At 37.9% G+C, this 27,513-nt stretch overlaps 1 protein-coding gene across 1 annotated transcript in view; it reads left to right on the forward strand.

Annotated features, from left to right (window-relative positions):
• The window catches only part of slc2a9l2 (solute carrier family 2 member 9, like 2), a 125,283-nt gene that overhangs the window by 19,104 nt on the left and 78,666 nt on the right, over positions 1-27,513 (forward strand). Inside the window, exons 3-7 of the mRNA XM_042495739.1 lie at positions 986-1,068; positions 8,052-8,153; positions 15,643-15,803; positions 18,740-18,864; positions 20,268-20,413. Of these exons, the coding sequence (XP_042351673.1) occupies positions 1,003-1,068; positions 8,052-8,153; positions 15,643-15,803; positions 18,740-18,864; positions 20,268-20,413 (600 nt within the window). The 5' untranslated portion in view covers positions 986-1,002. The remainder of the gene's footprint in view (positions 1-985; positions 1,069-8,051; positions 8,154-15,642; positions 15,804-18,739; positions 18,865-20,267; positions 20,414-27,513) is intronic.

Raw genomic sequence — 27,513 nt, forward strand, 5'->3', positions numbered from 1 at the left:
TGGTTTAATCAAATAGTTGCACTTAGGGAAGGTTAGTCTGAGACTATTTGATCTGTCATGGGTCTTGAGTCATTTTATTAATTCACTCCACAGCTGTGGCTTTTGATCCTGCTCCTCAGGACACAGAGTCCTGCTGGTTTTCATTCTAGTCACCCAATCAGGGACTCATTTATATTCTGGAAGCTTACCGAATGTATTAAATATTATTAACTGTGTGTTAGGATGAGAGAGGACATCAGCAGGACTGCAGGTCACTGACTCATGTCACTTATGTGTAAAATGTCTTTGTGTCTTTTTGTTTAGAAGGTGGCAGCCCTGAAGTGTATTTGCTTTTTTCCCCACACAAAGGGCATAAAATACTTTAAGTTTGAAATAAACCCCTCAGTGCTTCACACCAATGTGTTTGGTAAAAAAAAATATGCTGAAGGCACATTTACACTAATCTGGAGACCTCCAGATTCATGCAATTTTGGTATTTTTATATGATGATGTCTGCTGTCCGAGTGTTGCTATCCTTATAACCAGCAGGTGGCAGACTCAGGCTTTTATTTACTATTTATTCCAATTGGCTATTATTGTGGAATTCTATCCTGTGACGCAGTTTTTTTTTTGGATGTTGTTAAAAAACTGTATACAAATCCAATCCTTCAACCTGTAGTCAGAATTCCGCTGGTATACATGTTTTTTGCATGTTGGAAAACTGATTTTACTTTGTTGCATAGGTCTTATAGGTAAATCCTAAACTTGTGACCAAGTTCTGATCTATAGTCCTTGGAGTTAGCGTCCCAGTGTGTCAGTGTGCATACATCAGCACATATAGGCTCTGTCATTTCCTTTTCAGCAGATGTTTCACTCAATAATTTCTATAATAAACTCCACTTCCACTCTGAAAGTGACATGGAGACAGGTTGTGAAATGTGTCCTGTCTTCCTGTTGTTTTCTGCATGACCTATATGTCTGACATGATGTGAACCTCTCATTTAAGGTTGCTGAAACATTAAGATGGACAAACCACAGAAGGGCTACACGGCTGACCAGGTGAAGGAGTCTCAAAAGAACTCTGGAAAGGTGAGTGTCATTAACTCACTCAATACACAGTGGCCAAGCTCATATCATTATTATTTAGAGCTCCTAAATGATGATATCTTTTGTGAGTTGACTGGTTGGACAGATTGACAGTCCTGTCCTAATATGTAGGTCATGGCTGTGCGACATGTCAGTGTTATTGCCTGTTATGTCATATCGGACCCAGTTGTGATAGGTGGTAGGTTTGTGAGCAAACTGCACTGCAGTAACTATGTACACAACTTATGTAATCAACATATTAACCCACATTTCTGTGCAGTCATCCTAACTCCTGCAGTTGTTGCTTTGTGAGGCTTTGACCTACGGTGGCCCACAAGGGCAAACATGCCACAACAGCTCAAAACATTTCCACAAGGAAAAATGTGCTGTAGCCAAAATCACAAAAAAAAACTGAGAACAAATGCAACAAGAGAATGTGCATATCCAATCAATACAACAGAAATTCTCCAGCCTTCAGGGGGAGCACTAAGAAAAACAGCTTGATTAACATAGCTATGTAAATCTGTTGCTTTTTTACAATATTCTGACAGACTAAGGCCAAATCTAAAGAAAATACATACCTTTATATGTCACCTTTTTACTCCACATTTACTTTGGCTGCTCCTCCCAGAGCCCCGGAGAACTTATGTTGAGTTGACTGGATATGCAGCATTTTTCTGTTGCATTTGTTCTCTGATTTGTGTGTTTTTGACTTGTATCATTTCTGTATTGGCACGTTAGGTATTTAATGTAATGTTTGAAATTTTATTGCATTCATTTTGGCTTTTAGCACACTTTTAATTTGCAGCACTTTACCATTGTTTTGGACTTTCATTTGTGTTTTTGAATTGTCATTGAAGCTGCAGCATGTTTCTCTAATGGAAATGTTTCAGGCTGTTATATTGTGTTTGCCTTCGTCGGCCACCGTATTGACATGCTGCTGATACAGAGGCCTTCTCTACCGTCCATTGTGGAAATATCTTCACAGTAAATTCAAATTAAAAAACTTTGTCAGAAACTGAAAAACTTTGACACAAGTTTTAAAATTGATTGATTGATGTTCAATATTGCAAAAATAAATAGACATCAGGCCGTTATTACTCTGAAATATACAAAATACAGTGAGATTTAATTATACTGAAAATCATAGTGGAAAATCATTTCAAATAAACACAATTATTGCTTTGTCCATTAGTGTCTATTAATGTGACTTGATGACTTTATAAAATTAGAGCTGCATGCCACTCACCTAATCCCATGCCCTCACTAGTCCTGGCTATGCAGAGTAACAGCTTTGATCCAGTCAAAGCCAGCTTTATTGACAGCCTCCCACAGCTCAACAATAAAGCAATCTTAGAAAGATAACACAGTTGGTTTCTTATCTTCCAAAGTGCAGTCCTGGTTTGAGGTGTGCCACCTGAGCAAGTTCCCTGTAGAGATATTTCTATACAGCTTCGTCTGCTCAGTTGCTGTCTTATTTGCCGCACAATTGAGTTGACTCAGCAACGACAATAGAGTATTATTGTTTGTGTTGGTGGTATTCAGTGCTTTCACACTTCTTTTCTTTGTAGTTTCCTCTACTGTATAGTTATATTGACAAAGGGGTATTTTACGTAAACATGTATTCATATCTGCCTATTTCCTCAGTAGGTGTGATAGATGAAATGACTAGATGCTGATGTCATGGGGGCTTTGTCTACAGACTGGCTGTATCTTTATATTGTATCTCATTTGCCGACCACAGACACCCCTGCCTATTCATAGCATACTTAGACATGCTCTCATAGGAAAATGAGAAGTATTATACGGAAAATGGAAAATGTTCTAAACAAAATCCAAAAGGTTGAAACTGGAACAAAAATTAGAAATTAAAAACAACCATTTAAAAAAGAAATGGGATAGTAAAATGCAATTATTCAGAATTAATTTGATTGGAGGTAAATTATAAAATGTAAAATGTGGTATCATTTAACATACCATTTACTGTCAAGTATCAAAATCACATTTATGTATGTATTTTATTAAAACCATAGTTGGAAAGCAAATACGAGACATTTGTATACAATTTATTTACTTATTTTATTGTTTTTGACTCTTGAGCTGTTTTAACAAATGGATTTCCTGTGAGATCAATAAATTCTATTTTATTTTTATAATTTATAGCATTGGTCTAAGTCATATTGCAGTGGCTATTTGTGCAACAGGTTGGTTAAAACAAGTCATTTGTCATGCTTTTGGAATTTAATACTGGAATTACAGCTTTCTGTCATTTAACTTGAGAGCATGCATAAGCTGTTCAAGCAGTATTCAGCCATTGATAGTTAGCAGAATGACCTGGCCATGGTAAGGACTCTCTTATTGGAGATGAATTGTGTGTCATATCTATTTGGTACCACTTGTTTTAATAAACATGTTAAAACACAGAGAATATTCCATTATTTTCCTGTAGTCTCCAAGTTAATGAAGTCACTTTTGCTTTCTTAAACCTCTTGACTGGTACACAGCCCCCTCCAAGAGTCACATGATGGAAGAGAAATAATCATGTGAAAACGCAGGCTCGTGTGCACGGATTGTGTAACCATTGCTAAACTGAGCACATTGGTTAAGTGTCTATGTGCAGGGATAAATAGACCTTAAGGGGAGCAAAATCTGTATTTTGATGTCACATCGTCTTGATATTGGAAGCTTGAGAGTGGATAAAAACAAGAAAATAGATAACTGTACATCTGTGCATTAACAACTTAAAAAACAGCCGTACAGAATATAATCCTATAATATAAACCTGTCTCCTGCTGCTGTGGGATTTTGTCCACTTACTCCACACCCACCTCTCTCTCCACCCGGCACTCATCAGCCTCATCACCTCCACCTGGTGCAATCAACTGCTCTTCATGTCCAATCAAGCCAGTATTTAAGCAGCCTCACACCAATCACTCATGGATTGTCTCGCTTCCATGCCTGACCTCCCAGTGCTCACGCTCGGACTGGTCTTGACTTGGCTTGCCTGTGACCACCTCTCCTCGTCTATGCCCCGCTAAACCTAACAGCCTTCTGTCTCCGACCACGAGTTTTGCCTGTGCACTTCCTGTTTCTCGTCTGCCTGTGGCTGTGCAGCGTTTTACTGCTTCGGCTTCATCGAGAGAGACTGCCATTCTTCCTGCCATCTTCAGAGCCTCCCGCCGAGCAAAACATCTCCTCCGCTTCCTGCCTGCCTGACGCCAACTCAGCTTCCTCCTTGACCATGAGCCCTGCTTGCCCCCCTACGGAGTCTCCGCTTTTCCCACTAGCTCCCTGCTGCAAGTGTTCTTGCAATTTACCTGATACATTTACCTGCTAGTCCACTCCACGTTCACAATTTTCCCCACCCGAACTCTGAAAAATCACCTGTGAACGTGAGCTCACCCCAGTCCCTTTGCAAACTCTGCTCGACCCATGAACTCTGTTCCACCCCAGAACTTTTCTCCATTCAACCTGACAAAATATTAAGTAAAGGTCATTACCAACTACTCACCTGCTCTACTGTGCTGCAATTAGGTCCTACCCCATCCCCGTTACAATAGTACTTAGTAAATATATCACCATTCTACAGTGCTACTTAGACGATGCTGTGAGGATACAATACTGGTCGAGGGGAGTATTGTGGCATATAATTTGTGCATGAATAAACTAAATGGACTGAGTAGTGTCTAATATAAAGTCAGCACTGACTGACTGTTTTCCTATTATGTACAACCTTTTTAAGTTGTTGTACTGAGAAAATTGGTGTGCTCAATCTACTAATCCGTGTGCTTAGTTTAGCAATCAGTATTTACGGATTTCCACATCAACATTGTTTGTTTAACCATGTGGCCTTCCAAAGACTGTGGTTACTCTGTCTGATCATCTGATGTTGCTCCTTATACAGGCCAAAGAGTGATACATGGTGTGCTTTAGATCTGGCACTTGGATTTTATTTTGGTAGATGGGCAGATTCCAACCTAACTCCTCCTACATTTATGTATCAAGAGCTGGGTTCTATATGCAAATGTATTAATAATAAGACATTTCCATTATTTCCAAAGGACTGTATTGCACACCCTTGAGATTGGCACCTTTTTAAAACACCCTCAGGACTCCATAGTCTTGGCGATGCTCTTGCATATGCTGTAGCATATGCCTTTTTAAGTGGGAACATGTGCAAATGAGAAAAGGAGCACTCTACCAGGGCAGAGCCCTACTGGGACACACATCACAAGTGCATATTGCAAGCATATTATCATTGAGCTGTTACCTTGTATAATGGGATGAAGATATATGGTCACAAACAACGCCGATTCAACACACCACCTACATAGTATTTCTCCCACGACACTAGTTGTTAGTCGGTTGCCTCCAACTTTACTGATAAAAATAGACAACCTGCTATATAATAACTTACAGTAACCATGTTTTTCCACCCTCAGATTCCGCTTTTTCTGTGCTTTGTTTCCACCTGATAAACTCAGTCCTTTAACTTACATGGTTTATTTTACTTTTCAGGAAGTACTTTAACTGATCAAATCAGATTTTCTAAGTTATACAGCACACTCCATGTATTAAACCCCAGCACAGAGCCTCCTCAAAGACCTATGTGCCTAATTTTCTTCTTTTTCACATCAAATTTAATAACTTATCGCTGATAGCTGTGGTATCATCCTATCACAACTCTCAATAAGTGGACAGGGAGAGACTTTGACTAAACTGTGCCTCCTTTTGCTTTTCTTCATTACATTTCAGCAGATAACATCTTGTGCTCATCATTCTGAGCTCTCATAATTCACTATTGGAAAGATGGTCTTTTCATAAAACCAGGCTGTCAGTGCAGTAGAAAGACACACATACTTATATATAATCAGAGAACCAGTGGAAAAGGGCTGTGGCACTTACTTTGCACAAGTACAACTACCGCAATACACTGCCGCACACTGAACCAATATACCCTCCCACTTGTGGGTTAAATAGGGCAAGTGTGGATGTTTTAACACAAGAAACAATATGGCGGTTGGCTGGTTACAAAAAATCTCCTATGTGTTTAAATGATAGGTTGAAATACATTTCTGAAAACATAAGAGGCAAAAAAATTAGGCAACACAGTTACAGAATTTTGGTTCACATTTGATCAACACTAATTTTTTACCAATTGGTCTGAGTTTAAGAAAGCCAGAGAGAGTGAGGCAGTTCTGTCTCTTTATTTGCTGTGGTAGCATATGGAAATGTGGAAGATTACTGTCTGTAATTAAAGCAACAGCTTGAAAGCCAGCAAAAAGATTTGAGCTGGGAGATGAGCATGGAGATCTGGGCTCTGGAAGGACAGACTATGGTAGATCCATAGTTTGTTCACACATAATACCCACATTGTTGTGATACAAAGCAGGTCGAACACTGGTATCCTTTAACTTTGCAACTCCTTCTAGCCTTATCCCCAACACACCACCTTGTCCCTTGTTCTATCACCTCTAACTCTTTCTCTGATCATCCCTGCTTTGTTATTCCCACTGAGCTGTGGTGCCTCCAGGCTGTTGCTCTGACCTTTGGCATAGTGGTGTAAGGTAACTGTTGATGCTATGCATATAAAAGTTCTTTGTTCCTCACTTAACAGTGTATGAGACACATACATGAGATTAAGGGGTTTAAAGCCCGTAGACCAAACTCATATTTTATTCAGGGTGTTGGCTTTTCATGATTACAGTCACAATAAATCCCTTTGAAATTAAACGTCTCCTTTTTTTCCCCAAGATATTAATACAATGCCAAGCTGTGAGTAAAATTTTATGATGAATCATTTTATTTTTGAATCATTGTTTTTCATTATCAATACACTGGACTAGGGCAGCTCTACAACAGGCGCTTTTTCTGTACGCATTGGTCTCTATCTTTCGCTGCCATGACTAGCAGCCATAAGTTGCAAAGAGACTGCGTTTTTCATTGAGAAAAAATGACATCTTTTCCTGACAAGCCTCAGGTTGCCAGCTTGAAACAGGCGGGCAAAATATGATGTTAGTATAGTCTGAAATATAGACTGTATTCATATACAGTCTATGTTCTGAAATGAAAGTTTTTCTCCATAAGCAAAGACCCAAAATGAATGTTGTAAACAGACTACTTGATTACAATAAGCAAATTATTTGAATAGCAAAAAATGAAACGGAAAATTACCAACCCCACTAAAACTGCAATATCTGTCAAAATAATCCCACTATTATATATTTATAAGCTTTATTATATATTTAAACCTGAGCAAATTGGTTTGATTTATTTTGAAAATATGGACAAAAAAGGCAATGAACAACTTGTCAGGAAATGTCCCACAAATCGTAAGAAATTAGTAACAGATGATAAGAAAAAATGACCTTAAAAGAAAAGAGAGAGAGAGAAAAAAATATTTAAAAATAACACAAAAACATAGGAAAACTGTGTTTACAATTATTACAATTTTTTATTTAAAATATTGTTAATGAAAAAAATCTAAATTTCGGCACTTATATTCAGGTCATTTCCATCTTAGTTTTTATTTTTTTACTTGTCTTTTTTTATATTTTCTTTTTGTAATTTCAACTAATTTCCTTCCAATATTTGGGGTAATTTGTTGTAAAGTAGGGCTGGTGTCTTCTCACTAGCATAACATTTTTGATGACAGCCTTAGGATGCTGTGCATTTATAGTTCAGTTACTATTCCACTGACAGACTCTGTTCAACAATGGTCCGTATCATTTTAAGCAGTCTGTCTTTACTCAGCCTATTTCAAATAAATCTGCATGTTGTTTAAGCAATGATGCACTCAAGGGTAAGGTGAAGGTAATAACCCAGTGTGCTGGGACTACAGGAAAAATCCTCTGCTGAAGTCCCTCGGTTTTAGTCTGACCTTGATGTTTATCAGCAATGATGTGACAGCCACTGACAAGGCCTCTAACATGGTTACGTTTGTGTGCTTGGTATGAACCTGTGTGTTATGTGTGCTCTCTCTTCAGCAACCGGTCACAGCCTGTCTGTTCAGCGCAGCCTTCTTCGGTGCCCTGGGGTCTTCTTTCATTTACGGCTACAACCTCTCTGTGGTCAACGCTCCCGCTTTGGTGAGTCCACTTACGGAGAGGCACCATTGATTGCTCTCCATTTGTTCACACTCCGAGAAAATCAATAAACATTCATTAAGATGCTGCTTTTGAATCAGAAATACACACATTAACTTTTTTTTTTAAATAGATTTTTATCATTATCATTATTACACTAAACCCCATTAGATAGATTATTCATGTCTGTAGAGTTGCTGTAGACACTATGTTTTGGTAAAAAAAAAAAAAAAAAAAGAAAAAAAAATCCGGTTGCCTTCCCCAATATGATGTACAATGTAAGTGTCCTGTTGGGTTTAATGATTTCACAGTTTCTCCAATTCTTAAACACCCTTTAAATTGAAACCACTGAGCTATTGTGACACCAAATACATGTACTTCAATTTCATTAAAAACAAACAAAAATACATAACCGGAGGGTTTTGTCACTTTTAATTAAATGGTGACTGGGTATAGTTCAGTAATTGTAACATTTTATTGCTTAAAAGCTGCAGGATAATCATTTCATTCAGTGCTTTTTGTATCCTGTCTTTAGACTCTGGATGAAGGAGAATTAATGTAATTAGTCTGAATATGTGTTCACTGGGTGGGCCATTGTCAGTAAAGGGCTCTTGCCAGAGAAAGAAAGAAAGAAAGAAAAAAAAAGAAATCAGAAAGCAAGAAAAACGTGTATTTAGTATTGCCCGGAAGGCATTCTCACAGTCTGTAAAACTAACATAGCAGTCTTCAATAGCTTTTATGTAGTGGTTCAGTTGAGCGGTGCCACTTTTGAATTAGAAATAGCATTTTCCAAGCTCATTCTTTTCAGTCTGGCCTTGTGTTTGTCTAGGGGTAATTAGAAACCCCACACATTTATTTAGTATTCAAACATTATAACCCTAAACTCTGACAAGAGACTGCAGCATCATTTCCTCTGAAGTTCTTATTGATTCATTGGTTTTGTATGTAAACGCAAGCAGTAATATTTGTCACGTAAAACGCTGTGAAAACCCAATGTACATTACCTTTTCAACGTCAGAGGGCAGAAATTTACCAAGATAAAGCTAGATATTTCCCCCAGGAGCTGGTGGCGACCAAAACAGAGCTAAAAGAAGAGTTATATACATTCAGCAGGTGGCAAGAGGCATAAATCTAAATTAATAATAATGTTGCTCTGTAACCACTGGATGTGTTTGACTTATAGCTTACTACTACTACTACTACTACTACTGCTACTACTAATAATAATGATCATGATTATTAAAATAACAATAACTTAATGTATAGAGCACTTTTCAAAAACAAGTAGCAATGCTTTAAAAAACACATTATCAGATAAATACTTTTTTAAAATGATAGCCTACAATAACATAATTGCAAGAGAACAGGCCTATAGGCGTAACAATCTATAGATCTTGATCAATGTATCGATTTGATATTTAATTGCTAAATCGATTCATTGATTAATGATGCCATTTGATTGAGGCAAAGTGAAAACATAGATCCATATCATCATCTTTAGGATACACCTTTATTTTAAAAATCTGTATAAACAGGCTCAAAATGACAATGACAAGAAAATAAAAAGTAGGCAACTTTTTTTTTTTTTTTTAACCCTAAAATGAACCAAAGGTTTTCGGATTTCGGAGAAAATACGAGTGAATAAACGCGCACACACAGAGTGTAAACAGTGCCGTTATGAGGTGAAATACGTGACGTGCCTGCGTGACTACGGTCCGGACGTGCGTCTGACGCAGCCAACTTACAGCAGCAACACAGCTACGTTAGCTGCTATGTGTCAACGACGTTAGGCTGAAAAAGACACGCTGTCTTGTCGGGAAATGCCGTGACTTCAACCGACTGTGAGTAAGAAGAAGTATAAACAATACATGTGAATTGTTGAGCTATTGGCTGAGGAAAAATTAGCAGAGGAAAAATTCCGCTAGGGGCTAGGCTAATTTATGTCATTTAAAAGTGCTTAAGCTAATAATGGATGACTAGCAAAAAACAATTGCTTGGTGTATGAACCCTGTCAATTATTGTTGAGCAGAATGTTGCACTTATGTTGAATTATGATATGTTAGTTTATGTTTTGTGTCTGTTGGCAGAAGTTTGTCTTTAAGGCTGTAAGCCAGATAGCCAGCTTACATGTGTGACTAGTTGTTTTAAATGGACGTATGAGATATATCGAATCAAAATTTAAATAGTATCTTGGCAGACTTTGTGATGCTGGCAAAGTTTGTATCATCGAATGAATCAGTTTAATAGCATATCTTGGTGAAACTAGTGATTTACATCCCTACAAAGGAGGTATGAATGACTAAAACACAGTACAACAAGTAAAAGTTCAACAGAAGAACCAATTCAAGAGTAAGCAATTCTGATAAAGTGCATTTAAGGGAGATTTGAAAGGAGTTAAACTTGTTTTGGCTGCCCCCAAGTGGCCAAAAGAACAACAACACCAACCTATTTTTCCAGGTTTTGAGTAGTTTATTAGTCTTTATAAAATAGGCAAACATCAAAGTTAAAGATTGGATGACCTTATGTTGCTATGTTATTGCTTAAAAACTAAAAACTCAGCTAACTTGCCTCATCAGAACAGCATGTGAGGTTTGATAAAATGTAACTAACACTGGCTACATAACAAAAGCGAACCTTAGCCCTGCCTACTTCAAGCCAGTGAGAAAAGCACGGACAGAAAATAAATAAATACAGATATCTCTCATGAGAAATAAATAAATAGCTCATTGAGAAACTTTGTCTTTAGGGTCTGTAAGTTGTTTTTTTTTTTTTGTATTTTGCCACTTTGCAGGCTCCCAGTGACATAAATGAGTAAAGGGTGGCGATTGAAATGGTTGGCAGGTGACTTGAACTGGAGTTATTGCTACATGATATCTGTCTTGGACCACTCCTCCTGAATGACTCAACACATTTTAACCACACTGACGATACAATTGAAAAAATGACATTAGTCTCAAAAGCCTCTAAAACTTTACATGGTATGCAATAGATCAACTGTGAGCACTTTCTAACACTGTGCCATCATTCTTCCTAAAAAAGGGATGATGCTACAGGGTCAACACCCCAGTGTTGACTCTGGAGGGTTTTTCTTGTAATGATTCACCGTACTATACTGTACATGTGTGCCCCCACAGCAACAACAACTGTACAGGGAGAGAGAGAGGAATAATCTCACAACTTGTTTGAGACTGCTCTAATGTGCTGACTTAGCTGCAGTAATGCAAATGTACCAAAAAACCCTTTGGCATTCCTTCACTGGAGATGGTAGAGAACAATTTGATCACAGAACAGCGGGGTTCTTCCTTTAATTAGATGTTGTGATTACGAGTTGAGTGAACTGCACATCACAAGGTGAGCTGTGATTGGTGCTTTCAGTGAGCAATGGGAGGATGAAAGGAGGGAGAGAGGAAGCCTGGCAGCTTTGACCTGTGAGTCTAATTGGTGATGGTGTGATCTCCAGCATCCGTTCAGTGATGCTGTGCTGCACACTATTTACAGGTCAAAAGTGTAGCGTACAATACACTTTTTCATTACTGTAATGCTCGTTATCTAATTTGCCCTTAATCCATCATCAGCAGTACGTGAGTGACAGATCCACAAAGGTGGTCAGCATCACAAAAAACCACTAGCACCTCTGAGCTAATGCTGACAAACCAACTCCCCAGTGCCCCCACTGTTGCTGCATTAACACTGTGAGCGACACAGCAACAGGCCACACTTCAGTTTCAAAGGAAGCAGGTTAAAGCTACAAACTGACACCCAACATTTGGTGCTGCATAACAACGTGATGTGCTACAAATTAAAAAGTTGTGCTGGCCTTAACTTTGTCTTCAGCGCTCCAATTAAGTGGTGAAGCGTCAACCAATGACATGTTTTTCTTTCTAGATATGGTATTTATCAGCTGATGCCTTTCTAGCTATCTTAGTATTATTTGCTGTGTATGTAATGTTTAAATGAGGTCCAGATGTTGATCAAAAGCATAGATTTTGATTTTGAGCCCCCCAGGAATGAGTCCTAAAACCCAGAAATAAGTTAGCATTTTAGTACTCCTGTTTCACTCATCTTAAGGTCGATGAGTTTTTTCTATCAAAATCAGTCAAAATCTACTTTCTTATTCTGACTTCCGCCCTGCAACATGAATTGTAAAGGGCAGCAAGCTGAAAGCTGCAGACCCTTGACTGCACATGAACCTTTAACTATTTATTTGCGTCATTTACTTCTGCTTTTTGATGTATGTGTTTTATAAATTTAGCATGAATTATAGTTGATTAAACAAAGTACTTAATAGTGAATCCAGCATTATCTTCATCACCACAGACAGACGACTCTGAGAAGCACTTAACTGCATCTGCATGTACTCGCTCTTAGGTACTGCTTTGGGAAACTTATTACAGTAATTTGTAGAAATGCTCTTTGAAAATGCTCTGGTTGGTTAAACATTCATTTTGCACTGCAATTTTGAAATGATCAAAGGCAATGAGAGCTAATTTTTTCTTGTCTTACAACTGTTTGCGCAAAATCCCTATATATGCCACTCAGTCTGCAGCCAGGGAATAACAACTTGTTTCTTTTAGTCATTTCTCATTGATTCAGTAACTCCTGCCCAATTCCCAGATATTTTGCTTCTGTCAATGTAGCTGATTCTCCAGTTCATATGCTGAGCTGCTGCTTATCCTCGATTCTCTTTATAGCTTTTGCTCAGCAGGAGCTCAAGCTGATCACTCATTGGCTCCTTACCACCGTTGCTCCAGCTATCTTTTCAAAATTCATACAAAATAAATTAACTGGAAGCTTTCCTTTCTACTGTATGTTTGCCAACTACACTGGAAAAACCTGCTGTGAGCTCTCAGCCAGTCCTCAGCCGTAAATAATTGATAGAAAAATACAAGTTCTCCAAAATGCCAGAGTGTTTTTTCAAGAAAAATATCATAACAGGCAGTGACACTAAACAGAAACTATCCAAGCTTCATTTGCCAAAATGTTTAATCAACCCCTTTAATAACAATCCACTAATATCAGAATAAATTCTACAAATAGTGTATAACTAACACTCAGTTCCCCCATGTCCCCCATCAGCGAGACAATCTTAAAATGTTGCAACTGGCAAAGGAAAGAGTGTTAAAAATAAATTATGAAAAAGTCTTAATATACTTCTACTAATTTTGTAGTAGAAGCATTTTTTCTAGCCTTTCACAGCAATAGTTAACAGGGATACTGTTGGCTTTATGCAGTTAATGTTTTAAAAAAACAACAAAAAAGCAAAGCAAAACAAAACAATAAAAACAAACAAACATATTTTATGTGATAAATACATTAGAGAATCTTGATTTACCCATCCAGATTTCTTTGCTTTAACAGGGTTTTTTATTATTCGCTTTTTCCACATGTGCCTGACAAAAGGATTCATGCATGGAAAGTGTTGTCATGACAGCAGAGGAGAGATCAAACAAGGGTGGATATTTCATCTCACTATTAGGGGGAACAACATAAACATAAAAAAAAAAGAGAATGTTATTTGTGCACTGTGATTAGATTCCTGGTGATGTAGATTCAGGTGGACTCATGAAGGTGTTTTAAAGGAAAGTGTCTCACTTAATCAAAGTAAGAGAAGTACTGTTAGACAGACCCCTGAGTCCCTCTGAATATAGTCATCAATGGAGTAGGAGTACAGTACAAAACACGTATGTCCGCATTGACGGAATTGTAAGTAAATTAAAAAACACATGTTAAAAGCATGATTATTCAGACTTTTGTCTTTTAATAAATGAATAAATTTACAACACAGGAAACAAAGTAAAGAGGTGCATTGCATGTCAGTGTTGTCCAGCTGAGGCCAGCACATGTCAGCGATGAAAATTTCTGCTGTAAGCCCTGCCCCAAGGTGTGATTGGGGTTTTGATTATTTTCATCTTGGCCTTAACAATAAAGCTGTACTGCCTGTCTTTAAGGCAGATATGTCTTTGCTGCACTCTGCTGGACACCACTTAACTGCAATGCACATTGTCACTGTGTTTACTGCGCTGTGATTTTAACGTAGCATGGAAAATTCATTTGACAGTATGGAACAGTTAAGTCAGTTAATAAAGTAAAAAAAAAAAAACATGATTGCCATTTTAATTAATGTGTTTCATATAATTATGACACTGTAAATGCAAAGTGGTTGTTTGAACAAAAGGAATTAGAGTGCAATTAGGCTGAACTCATTACTGACTGCTTGGTGCAAGTTTGCAGGGAGCAACAAAGTCAGATCCTTGGTGATTATTAATCTGTTTCATGTGAGCTGGCTGCCTTGCAGTGAAATTGATTATGCAAGGACAGCCACACCACCCCTGAGTTCATAGTCCGACAATGGGATCATATGACTACAGTTACCATCTCTGCTCAGAGCTGTCAGGAGAGGAACAAAAAATCTGTGTTTTACAGTCTGATATAAAGTCTCTCCAAAATAACAAAAATTAATGCAAGAGCTTGTTCCACTCAAGTAAAAAGGAATGTAGTGCAATCTACATTTAGCAAACAGCAAAATAAATAAAACAATGTAAAATTCAAGTCACTTAGGAGGAGTAACAAAACAGTTACTCTTTGTTACAGTAACAAACCTCAAATCTAGCAGTCCAACAAAACATCTTACAGTAAAATTAGTGCAATTTGAAAAACACTATAACTTTTCTCTAACAGAAATAATTATAACTAGTACATTCTTTCTGCATCAAAATAGTCCAGCCTTAACTGGGCCTTAAGGCATATCGCTGCCTGCTGATATGAGTGCTGTATTTTCATATTTATAAGCACATATTCCACTCATTTATGAAGTTATACAAGCTCCTGCACAGCTGACAACCCCATGTTTCCTGTAAATGCATTTTCAAAATAAAATGCATTGTATCAGCAACTGATGGCATTCTGTCCACAGAGACACAGTAAAACAGATAGCTTTTGTTTTGAAAGGGAAGCAAGGAAGTTGAGGTAAAACTTTGTAAACTATTAAGTTATTGCAGTTGCTTATTTCTCTCATCTCTGTGACAGAGAGACTGTGCTCGAGTGTTTTGCTTGTTCCATTTTATAGACTTAAAGATTTTGTTTGTGAAACGTCTGCTGCTGGCTTGGCTACCTGGTGAAGATCTGCACTTTACTAAGTGTACGTCTGTAGTTAACTAGACGACAGTTCTACAAAGTAGATCAGTTTGGATCATAAACTTGCACCAATAATACACATTGGCCTTGTGTTCACAGTATTTACACCTAGGTATGAAACAATCCACACTCTGTTCTGCATGATGGCAGCTTACAGACTTATTTTCTGAGTTGTCACAGGAGCTTCCTTTTGATTACATTTGAACTGGTGGGTTTTGCCTCTAAAGTTTTGCTTCTAAAGTTGAATGAAAAATGGGAATGCAATGGAATTATTTTATCATGCATTATGAATTTAGAATTTAAAATTTTTTTTTTTTTAATTTTAAGATTTAAATTCTTCCATGTTTTTGTATTGCAGTACATTAAAGCTTTCTACAATAAGACATGGAATGAGAGATATGGGGAGCCTCTTCCAGCAGAGACAGCCACCCTCCTCTGGTCCGTCACAGTGTCCATATTTGCCATTGGAGGTCTTCTTGGAGCGCTGTCTGTCTCCATAATCCTCAAAGTGCTGGGAAGGTGAGTTGGCTTACTTGCAATTATAATCAAGTTTTGTTATCAAACAAAAAGTGTTTCTCTAACACTTGTATCCTGGAACGTGAATCCTAGAATTTGATTAGCAGATCAGCCAGACAGCTTTGAGTTAAATCCAGGTTTCCTGATATCACGGCTCTCACTCACTTGTAGATGCTAAACCACTCTTGCACAGTTTCAGTTTAGAAGATCAGACCAAGATGCGTAGACCTAAAGAGACTGACTGATAACTGTGATCATCTGATTCATAAATTCTACAGGATCCCGACATGCACAAAAATACTGCATTTACAATACAGTGATGGGAAATAAGGAGCACTGAGATATTTATAGACAGGCATAGTTACTTAACTCTCCATTCAAGTAAAGCGTAAAATCACTTATTTACATTTGTAATGACACTCTTTGCTCACTCTGACATTATAACAGAGCTTCTTACAATCAGCAGGAAGCAGATAATAAGTGATTTATTATTCTGTCATTTTTTTATCTCCAGATGTAGCAGCAGAAACATTGTGTTGTATTTAAAATCATCTTGAAGCTATTCACACGTTCATCTTCATATATCTGTGTGGTAATTAGAGAGAGATAAATCTTTATTAATCCGCAATAGAGATATTCATTTATCGCAGCAGCTTGTAGCACTAACAGTAAAACCAGATAAGAGCAATTAAAAATATACATATATGCTAAAAATATATATTTATATATATAAATATATTACCTTTTCTGTACTGACTCTAAAATATGATTCAGCAAATAGGGGTCCAGGGGCCTAATTGGCCCCTGTGGTGAGGCAAAACTTGATCTAGATTAACCTTCATCCCAGTATAAAACACATGCATGTTTCATTGGTTGGTTGAAACTTCAGTGCTTCCCTCTTTTAGAGCTTAGAAGACAATGCTGCTGGTTGCTGTCTCTGTCCATTTTTGTCAGACTCTTAGTTATCACTTTCTTTTTTTAGCCTCAATACTTTATACACCTTTTTTTTTTATTCTCTTTCTGACAGTCCCATTGCTCCCAGTCAGGAAATACTGTGAGCTGTGGTCTCACACAGGCACTCCTGTGTGCCACCACAAACATCATGCCAGTAGTTTAACTAGTCCTTCTGTTTGATGTCTCTCAGTGGGACAATATTAACACAGTCCTGTCCTGCCCAGTTTTTGTCCCAGGAGGCTACAAAGTTTTTGACAGGTTGGATTCTGTTACTATTTACTCAGATGTTGGCACCCTCCATCATCATATTTTGCAGCCTGACACACACTGAAGTTTTCTTGAGGATGGTGCTGTGCAAACTGAAATGTCATGTCAGTCTTCAGCATTCAAAACAACAGCCAGGTTGCAGCAAAGATGCTCCCTCGCCAGCATCTCCCCAACTTCTTTGTTCGTTGTGACAGGAGGAAGCAGCGTGAAGCGTGTTCGACACAGCCAGGCAGGCGGCGCAATTATTGTTCAGGAGCAGGTTCAGTCGTCTGGTCTCCTCTTCCAACAAGTTACAGTTTTTCCAGTGTTTGATTTTGGAAGCATGTTCTGCTGCTTGTTCTCCACCTGCAACAGTCAGTGTGTTCTTCAGGAGCAGCTGCTGTTTTCAGCCCAAGATAGGGTGGAGTTTACGAGCCTGTATTAAAAAAAAAAAACTTCAGTCGGCCACACTCCTTTCACAAATGGGAAAATATTTCAGTTAAGAAATTGCGTCAGCTGACTGATCTACTTCGTTATATCTTGGCAGTCAATATTATGTACATTTGCCCAGTATATTTGTTTCGTCACGTACTATGTTGTGCAATCTGTTAGTTTTAGGTTTTCTACTTCCTGAGCAAAAACAAATTCCACATCCTTTTTTCTCTGTTCTCTCTTGTTGTATATCCCCTATTTTAAGTTTTTGTTTCTTCCTACGGCACAGACAGTCTACTATGAAACTTTCTGGCAGTAAACACTAGCAGCCCCACCAAGAGATGTTTGAAAACTCCTGTTAAGGATCTCACGTTTGGTATTATTGTGGGCTGCCTGAGTGCACCATTACTTTAAGTCTAGTGAGGAGAAGAAGAAGCGAACATTAAGACTGGCCTTTAGTTGATCCAGAACCTGTATTGCACACATGAAAGGTTTGCTGACGATGTCATTGCACCCACATCATGATTCATTTGGCCCTGACCTGAGGACTGTTGAAACATAAAACACCTTTCAGTCTTTAGAAGTATATGAAGATAATTTGGATTTGATCATACATTAATCTGCTTACCTCAGACATAAAGCCACTTAAAAGCTTAACCAATCATAAGCAGCCTGCTTTTGAAAATACACATTGATTTTTCTGCATTGCTGGCTCTGAAGAGTAGTGTGTCTCACCCCCTTTCTTCATCCTCTGAAGGCCATTCATATATTTATATATATATATATATAAAAAATATATAAATTACCTCTTGTTGTAATAACCCTGCATAAAGCTTTCTTTAATAGGAAAGTGATTTTTTCTGGGTTATATCATTCAACTTTTGCCTTTTTGTTTTCTTTTTCTTACTTGCTTTATATTTAATCAGTACTGCATAGTTTTACCATTTGATCACACTCTATCTGGGCACTGGTTAGACTTCATCTACACATATTACCTACACTGTTGTTATACAAAGTCGGCCGAAAATCGGCTAAGTAGTCCTTTAACAATTGCCCCCTGGTGGACCTGTGGGGGTGGGAGGGAAATGAACCATGGTTGATAAAATATGATAAAGTGCCCTTGATGGTGGCTTTAAAGTTTAGAAAAGTCAATGCAGTGCCATACAGGCTGCCCTAAATGCTGGAAAACTTTATGCATGCTGGTGCCCTTTTTTTGTTTGCCCCTGCCCATCAGACAGCTTGAGTCTGCCTCTGCCTGTGCCGATATGTGATGTCTTTTTACACCCATATTGTCTTCTTGACTTTAGAAAAGGAACCTTGCTGCTGAATAACTGCTTCGCTGTGGCTGCTGTTCTGCTGCTGACCTTTGGTGAAAGGGCCAAGTCTTTCGAGATGCTCATTGTTGGCCGGTTCATAATAGGGGTGGACTCTGGTAAGTGTTTCATTTACCAGGCTGGAGAAATATGTTTTTACATTCACCACTCACCAGGCGATGCACAAAAGTCAGTGTGGAGCAAACTGCTACATGAGACACAAAGCAGAGATGCACTTGTGTTCCAAGTAATTCATACAAAGTTCCCAAAACTCATTTACACACATTTATTTGAGATGCTGAACACTTCCTCAGAGAAACAAAAACAAACCTCTCAATTCATCTACAGCTTCAAATGAGAGCGACAACCTAACTTTATCTAAGTGAGTGAAAAGAAATGAATACAGGCTTGTTGTATAACTGCACCTCAAGGACAAATCAACATCTGTGGGAAATGGCAGATATCAAGGGTGCTTTGCTTGACAAAGCTATATGCACCGATGGTCCATGAGCTACAGACTATCAGTAAGACTTAGATTACAGGTCTAGCTCGTCCTTCTGAGTGCACATCTCCTATCATGGAGGAAGGGCTTAAAAACAGTGCTCATTCATCCCTGTGATTGTGGGTTATGTTACCTGCTGGCACAAATTTTCCGGGAGATCAAATTGTTATTACCAGAAATTGTCAGACAGCAGCTTGACTTAAACCTGCTGCTGTTTGAAATTGAGAATGTGTAATTGAGACACACTTATTTTTCAAGTTTGATAAGCACTTTGCTCCTGACATATCCCTTGTTTTGGAAAACAAATGCTACCCACACAGTCCACAGTATGTCTGAGGTGTTAACGTTAAAGGTTTAGGAATAAAATCCTGCTCAGCAACAATGTGTGTTCCCTAAAATTAAATGTATTTATTCACTGAGCCACAATCACAGTCTGTAAACCTTGGAAGCTGATTTGTGCTAAAAGCTCTCTAAGAATGAAATGATCCATCACAACAGGCCGTTTATAAAATACACAGGGCACCTATGTGAGGAACCAAAACATTGCTACACAGTTCAAAACAGCTCAGCATCTCTCAAAAGTTGCTGCTGTATTTTGGATCCTATCACTCAGGTAGCCAAAATGACCTGGCCCAGCATTGGCCCAAACTTGGCACACCAGAAGAAATAAGTTGGACTGCATCAGATTGCCTGACTCGGTTAAGACTTGGGATGAATGAGCACCAGACTTGGGTAAAATAAACTGGCCAGATTGGACTTTAGTATATTGGCTTTTATTTCTTTGTATATTTTCATAGAAAAACAATAGAGGTTGATAAAAAAACAACATATTTTCAAAATAAAAGAAACATAGAGTGATGCTTTCTCCTGATATCACAGCTCTACCCACACATGCTGTAGCAACCACTGTCAGTGTATTATTTCTCTAATTTGGGGTTATATATTGTATTTCACATGAATATGCCTTTTGTCCTATTCATATCAAGATTTTAATGTTTTTTTTTTTTTTTTTTTTGACAGGCATAGCTCTCAGTGCCCTCCCCATGTACCTGGGAGAAATTACGCCAAGACATATTCGAGGTTCCATTGGCCAGTTCAACTCCATCCTGATCTGCTTAGGTGTGTTCACAGGACAAGTGCTGGGGCTGCCTGAGCTGCTGGGTCAGGTCAGTGTTGTTCGAGATTGTAGACTGTAGGAACCTTAGTACTATTTGTAATGTTACCTTTATACTTTTATTAGTTTCTAATGAGACATTTTGAAGTATGGAGCTAAGATAAGCTTTATGCAAACGCTTAAAACTAGAATCAGAAAATCCAAATTAGGGCAACAAATTGGAGCCAGCAGGGTTTAACAATCATATTAGAGCTGCAGTGTTTCCCACAGGGTTTTTTTTCTTCTTTTTTTGCTAATCTGTGGTCTTACTCTAATATTCGTCGTTTTTGTGGCTCCGTGAATGCAGCGCAGCAGATGTAGTTATTTTTCTCTCCTTTGCAGCTGAATGTCTCTCTGAAGTGGATAATTGATCTGTTGATACGTACACAGCTGATTAGATCAATAGATGAGACGAGGCATTTGCGGGTTTTTGTAAGTGAAAGACAATTTTAGGCTCAGCAGAATGAACGGTTTAGTTTCACTTTTAATGCGCCTGACGTTCTGCTGCGCATCTCTGCTGCTACTACGCTATCAATAACCCAACAGTGTTTTAATACTGCTCTTAATTAAACAGTCCAGCTCCATTGAGACTATGGCGGGACAAATTATGGCAGCACGCCGTAGTTATGGTTATTAATGGGAAACACTGAGCTGCATCTAACGACATTTCCTCTCTGCCTCCAACATTCAGCCACTGTGGTAGGAAATTTGTATTGACTAAAGATTAGACGTTGAATTTAGAGGTTCTAACAGAAAAATGTGAACCCGACATGACTTTGGTTGTGCGTTGAGTCTATAAGTGGTATTACTAGATATCTGTTGTTGCAGAAACACTAGTTGTTTGTCTACTAAGAGAAAAGTAGAAGTAGGTAAAGGAATACGATTTTCTCCAGATGTGTTTTCTTCCTCTCTGTAATATAAAAGGGACTGATTCAGGTGGACCTCAAAGAATGAACTGGAATAGTTATTTATCCATTGATTGACAAATTGCAATGCATATCTGAGAACGTCATACGAAACGTCATATGAAAAAAAGAAGTTAATTAAATGGTGGCCTGTGACATTTCAAGCTTTAAAGTTCACTTAAACCTTAAAGTCATATAAGTATTGAAAAACAAAACAAAACAAAAAAGCCTTCACAAATGCATGGCACAAAAATTAAGCACTGAAGTCTGACTTTAATATGGTTTTAGATAATACAGTTGACAGGAGAGGATTACAGAGTAACAGTTATCCAAAAGCCCATGGTGTTATTAAAATGTTAGTGATTTCATTAGATCTTTTGGGTATTTGGAGGATGAACAAGCTACAAGGTAAGAAGGTAAGATATACTTGTCAAAGATAAATCTCCCCTTAAAAAAAAAAAAAAAAGATCATTAAAATCACCAAGATGTAACTGGTGATGATCTACTTTCACAACAAAATGATCAGTTATCTAAGCTTATGAATGACAAATACAACACATAAGTGTTAAACACCTCTTTGCATAAGAGTAGAGAACTAGATCTTCATGAAAAAAATCAAGCCAAAAGTTTTATACAAATGATATACTTAATAAACTTTATAAAAATAAAGAAAAAAAACTGTTTTCACAGCCCCCAAAGATATTATCAGAGGAATAGTCATATTTTTCTTTTTTTCCATTCAGCTCTGCTTTTAAAAATCAATACAGACTCTTTCTTCTCAACGATTTAGCCGCATTTAAAAGTTGAAGGAAATGTTTATGTGAAGGAGTGATCACAGAGAAAGATTGGCAATAAAAGCTCTTAAAAGCACAGGCCAAAATGCAGTACCAGTTGATATTCATCACACCCGCTACTGCAACATTACATTTCAAATGTTGGCTTGTTTTAAACAGTGCATTTATGGAAGGAGAACTACTAAGAAGTCACATCAGTTGAATACCTGCTAAAAAGGGAGGAGGACCAAATGGCAGACATACACACATACGAGTGGTTTGGGTTCAGGTAGTGATTGCTGGAAAGCAAAGGCATAAATAACCCTGACAATGTAATGCACCGACAAAAGGGGCTGGTATGTGTCCTGCAGGGCTGATGAGTGAAAATGGAAACGGGTCAGTGTGTCGGCAGGGAAGGTCAGGTGATGAAAAGAGTGGGAAGAGGTTTATTACAGGAGGTAGTGACTGGATCTGAAATGATAGGGGACTGGGAGGTGGAAAATGGGATGGAGGGAGAATGTAGGGGGCTGAAGAAATGAGGCTGTGGTGTCCTCAGGAGGGACCAAGGCGGACTTTGTGACACCAAAGGGCTGATTTCCCTTTTTTTAAAACAGGAACACAATGGACAATATAAAGACTTGACAAATTAAAAAAAAACCCAAAACTGTATGCCCATCACATAACGATGCTATGAAGCAAAAATCCAATAATATAAAAGAAGTGATCACCTAGAAGTATTCATCCAGACCATTCAGGATTCATTGAAGGGAGAAGTAATATTAAAACAAGGTATACTGTTGATTGAAAATTTCGCAGGAGACTGTCATAAATGACTATCAGATTTCTTGAACAAATGTAGCATTATTTTAATTTTGGCTCATCAATAATGAATTGGACAAAAACTTAAAATATCTCAAAATGTAAAATACTGGGGATTTTTTTGTAAACAATGTATTTAAGCAAAGGAATCGGCAACCAGGCTGTCTCCTATCTCTGTACTTATTTATTTTAGTTATAGAGATATTAGGTTGCAAAGTATAAAACAACAGCAACATAAAGGGACCTTTAATTAATTAATAACAAATAATCAAATGTAAAATGTATGCTAATGATGCATTTCTTACATTAACACATAGCCTTAACTGAAGATTGTACCAGGTACTAGGACTGAAACCAAATCATGATAAAAGCATAAGTGTACAGATTTACAGAAAGTCTAAAACACATTTTAGTCAACACACTCATTGTCTTTCAGACTAATAAATGGACCAGTAGGAACACTGGGAATAAGCATCCTGCAGAAGTTGAATAAAAGTAAATGTCAGAGATTACATCTGATACACACAACATTATCATATGTTAATGTCCTAATCCATTCTGCCATAAGAACGGAGGAGAGTAAAAGAGCAATTTAGATGGAGTAATCAACCACACAAAATAAAAACTTCATTCTTATTCACTACATTTAAGGTATGAAGTCTGAAACACTTAAGCTTGAAAGGTTTAAATAATTCTTTAATATCTGTCAAAAACATGCCATAATCAACATCACCAATTTTAGAAGTTTCCACCCCATTTTTTAAAAAAAGGGCTTTTTCTTTATGTGCAATGAAAGGTTTCTGATTTTGAATCAGTACTAAAAAGTATAATTTCTCAGAATGTGTGTATTTACTAAAAACCCTATAACCAAGTAGTGGTATCAGTATTCTCATAAAAGATAAAAAAGATTCATAAAAGATTACAGTTTAATGGTAAAACATTAAATAAAAACTTTTTTTTTTGGTTCATATGTGACTTAATTGATTCTTATAGTACAATTGTGACTTTCATAATCCACAATTCAACCTTAGATATCTCCATACATATAATATGAACCCAGATAAACAAATTCTTGACAACGGCAAAATATGCTGCATATCCGAGGCCTTAAACAGACCAGCTTGTGCAGACTTTGTAAAGATTATGAGGAATCAATCTTGCATCTGCCACGCAATTGTAGCACTTATTTTGGGATCATGTTAAAAATACTGATACTGCATTCTAATGAAAATTATACAATCGATTTAGAAAGTAATTTCAGGAGACTTTCTAATCCTAATCCTTTTTGGAAAAGCCTCTGTAGTAAAGGGTCAAATATCTACACAGGCTATCAGATTTTATAAATCTTCTTTGAATCACACTTGATAATTTAAGAAAAATGTCAAAATACAAATGGGAAACTTAAAAGTTCCTAGAGTGACAGGACCAACCAAGGAAAGGACCTAGATAAAAAAACTAAATATATTATCTGTTGATTAAAACTGACCTAGGTATTCAGTCTGTTTATTTGGGGATTTCAGAGCCTGTAATGTTTGCTGGCTTGTGCGCCTCCTCCCTGTGTTCTTCTGGCATTTTGATGCTATCGAATGCTGCTGACAACTTCCCATATGGCGACGGTTCGTTTGCATTTCTGTGATACAACCTGGGATGGCTTACGTGTCCTTAATCGCTGATCAGCTTCCTACAATGCCACTCTGAACTCACCTCGGTTTCACCTCAATTTGCAGCTTAATTGTTGTAACTCTCACATCTGCCATGTGATCTTAACAAACTTGCAGCCTCTCATGTGACATCAGTGTGTGATTAGGTTTAAATGCAACAAACCTTTTCATTTGTCAGTAGAGCTGATGAAGCCTCAGGGTGGATGTGTGGTGGACTTCTTAATCTCTACAGCTGTAGTCATGAGGAATTGACATCTACGTGTGAGCTCGTACTGGAAAGAAAAAAAGCGGTCACACTCCTCCTCTGCACTTAATGATTTCCTATCACTTTATTTCTGGCCAAATGACTCATTCGTGTCCTCCTCAGCCACTTGAGTATTAAAGTCACGTTTTTAACCTGCGCAGTATTTGATTGGTTCTATCTGTCCCTCGTTTCAATAAGATGGCAACAGGAATTTTCAATCACACCTTGTTTACCCTGGAGGAAGTGTAATCCACTTCCCCTTCTCACCTTAATGGCCACAGGTTTAGCAATTTAGACTCGGCCTGACACATTTTCATGATGGGGAGCCAGTATTCATCACACTTGATTATTCATATGCTTGGTTTTCAGTTTATCTTTTAGGAATAAAAACAGACATTAGCCTGAGGCACTTATGCTTTAAAAGCCAAATTCAGTTGTGCAATGTGAACAGAAAGCCAATGATATGAGGCACTCCACTTCTGGCATGTTCTTTTGACTTTAGCTAACTGCTTACTTTTGGCACTGTATTAAAAATTGATGACTGAATGTATTTCCTACAAAGTGCTTTCCTAAATCCAAAGCATGCACTTCTATCTTTTGGCAGATGACTCTGTTCAGAAAGTATGAGGGTTGTGATCTGTGGAAATGTGACTCATTGTCAGAGGGTGAACTCTCATGGCTGTTGCTGTTCTTCAGAGTTATGACGAAAGTATTTGTTATGAAACAGATCTGCATTGTGTTGGGAGATTGATTGCTTTTCTGCTTTTAAGTGTTAAGAAACACAAAAAACGGGCAATAGTGGCTGGTTAGTACTTAAGTTTTTAATACAGGTAAACTGTTTTGAAGCACATAATCCCTGTCAAGCTGAAGACACTGGGTACCAAACCGACAATAAAATAAATAAACATAATAAAATTATGAATACTTGATAAAATTGCTGAAGCCTGAAGTCAGTAGGTTGAGGAGTTCAGAGGGCTTTTAATTGCCCCCATTTTCAAGATATTTAGGATAAAAAATAAATGATAAAATCAGTTTAATTTCCATTCAAAGGTAGATGATTAGACGCGTGGCTTGTATTGTTGTAGATCTAGTAAATATTACACAGGTTAACATGTTTTTGTTATCACAATGGTAGAGATAGCGCATGTAAGTCTCATAAAGGCCAAGGAAGTGCAAGTCTTAAAACCACTAAAAGAACCATAAAGAAAAGGAAACGAGGCGAGTCATATGATGCTTTGAGTTGTGGATTGTGTGACAAATCAAATAAAAATATATGAGCTGTGCAAAATGTATTGCTGCTTATGTACACACATTCAGTGATGTTGATGAAATCATTAGGTTTTTTTCAGGTCTTTCAACATCATACACCCTCATTAGACACCAGCTTGTGTCCAGATGGCTAGGGAGCTAATTTGCCCCCCATAGTTCTCCTCTCTGGAACCAAAGCCATCTTGAGGCGTTCTTTGCTGCTCTGTTGGTGTTGCTGATGGCTCCTCCCTCCCCCTCTCCTTCGGTGCCCAATGAACTGAAGGCTCTGGTCAGAGATTGGACTGAAAAGCCCAAGCGTCCAGCCTGGCCTGGAAGACTCTTTGCTCTCCATCTGGCTTGTTAACAAACACTGACCAGTCCCTAATGGTGAGCTTCTTTTCAAGTGCCGCTTCCAGGGGGTCTACCCAGGAGACCGTTAGCTCCACAGACCTGTTTATTTGGTCGATTCAGACAGGACAACAATTTCTGGTCTCCGGGTGGTGGTGACAATGCGTTTGAGGAACTTCAATTGTTACTCAAGCTTCACCAACAGCTGCCGGTCTCCCGCAGAGGCCAGGGTGCCTGCAGATGTTATCGCAGCGAGTCTGAGCTGCTCCCCAGCTCTGACGAATGTCATAGAAAAAAATTATTGAAGATTTTGGTAGTGCCAGTCAGTTTGGAAAACTCTGAAACCCTATCTCGCTTATGACGTAAATAGTGGAACACAAGCCAGTTTTCTCGTGTTTCCGTATGCATTTTGTTATAAAAATGCCAGACATTAAATTGACACACTTATTGCTAATAAAACCCACTGGGTTTAAGAAGATATATTACCTTTGAAGTCATCTGTTTTCCTTGGCGTGAACTGTGACTGCTTTGTCCAATAACCACTGCAACAACTGTTTCTGCACACCCACTGAGACAAGATGGCAAGGGACTGTGCAGCATCTGGATCGGTCTGCTCATTTTTTTGCATATGATAACATACTTCAAAGCCACAGACAAATAGGCTTCATCCTCATCCTTTTTTGCTTTCAGCTTATTCTTTGTACCGTAACGTATATTCACAACAGTATTGCACATTTCCCGCTGTGAGTTTGTTTTCATTCCAGTTATGACTTAAGAGCAGCAAACACACCTCTAAGCCTGTTATTTTTGGGTGAAGCTCCTTTTTACATAATTTTTATATTATTGCTTTTGCCCATATTCCATAAGGGCTTGAGGATTGTTGTAATTTATATCTTTTCTATTTGCTTTTCACATATCTTCCACGATTATTCTTTGTATCTAATTTAATTGAAAGAAAAATATGCAATTCTATGCCATGTTTCTTGCTTTGGATTAAATGTGACTGCCACTTTTTAAGCTGCTGAATTTGATGCCTGACCTTAAAAAGCAGAAGGTAAAATATTTCCAAACCAAATTTTTTCCTCTCCAAATTAATGGGTTGAGTTTCAAGTAAA

This window comes from Plectropomus leopardus, chromosome 2 (assembly GCF_008729295.1).
Source record: "Plectropomus leopardus isolate mb chromosome 2, YSFRI_Pleo_2.0, whole genome shotgun sequence".
Classification (NCBI taxonomy): Eukaryota; Metazoa; Chordata; class Actinopteri; order Perciformes; family Serranidae; genus Plectropomus; species Plectropomus leopardus.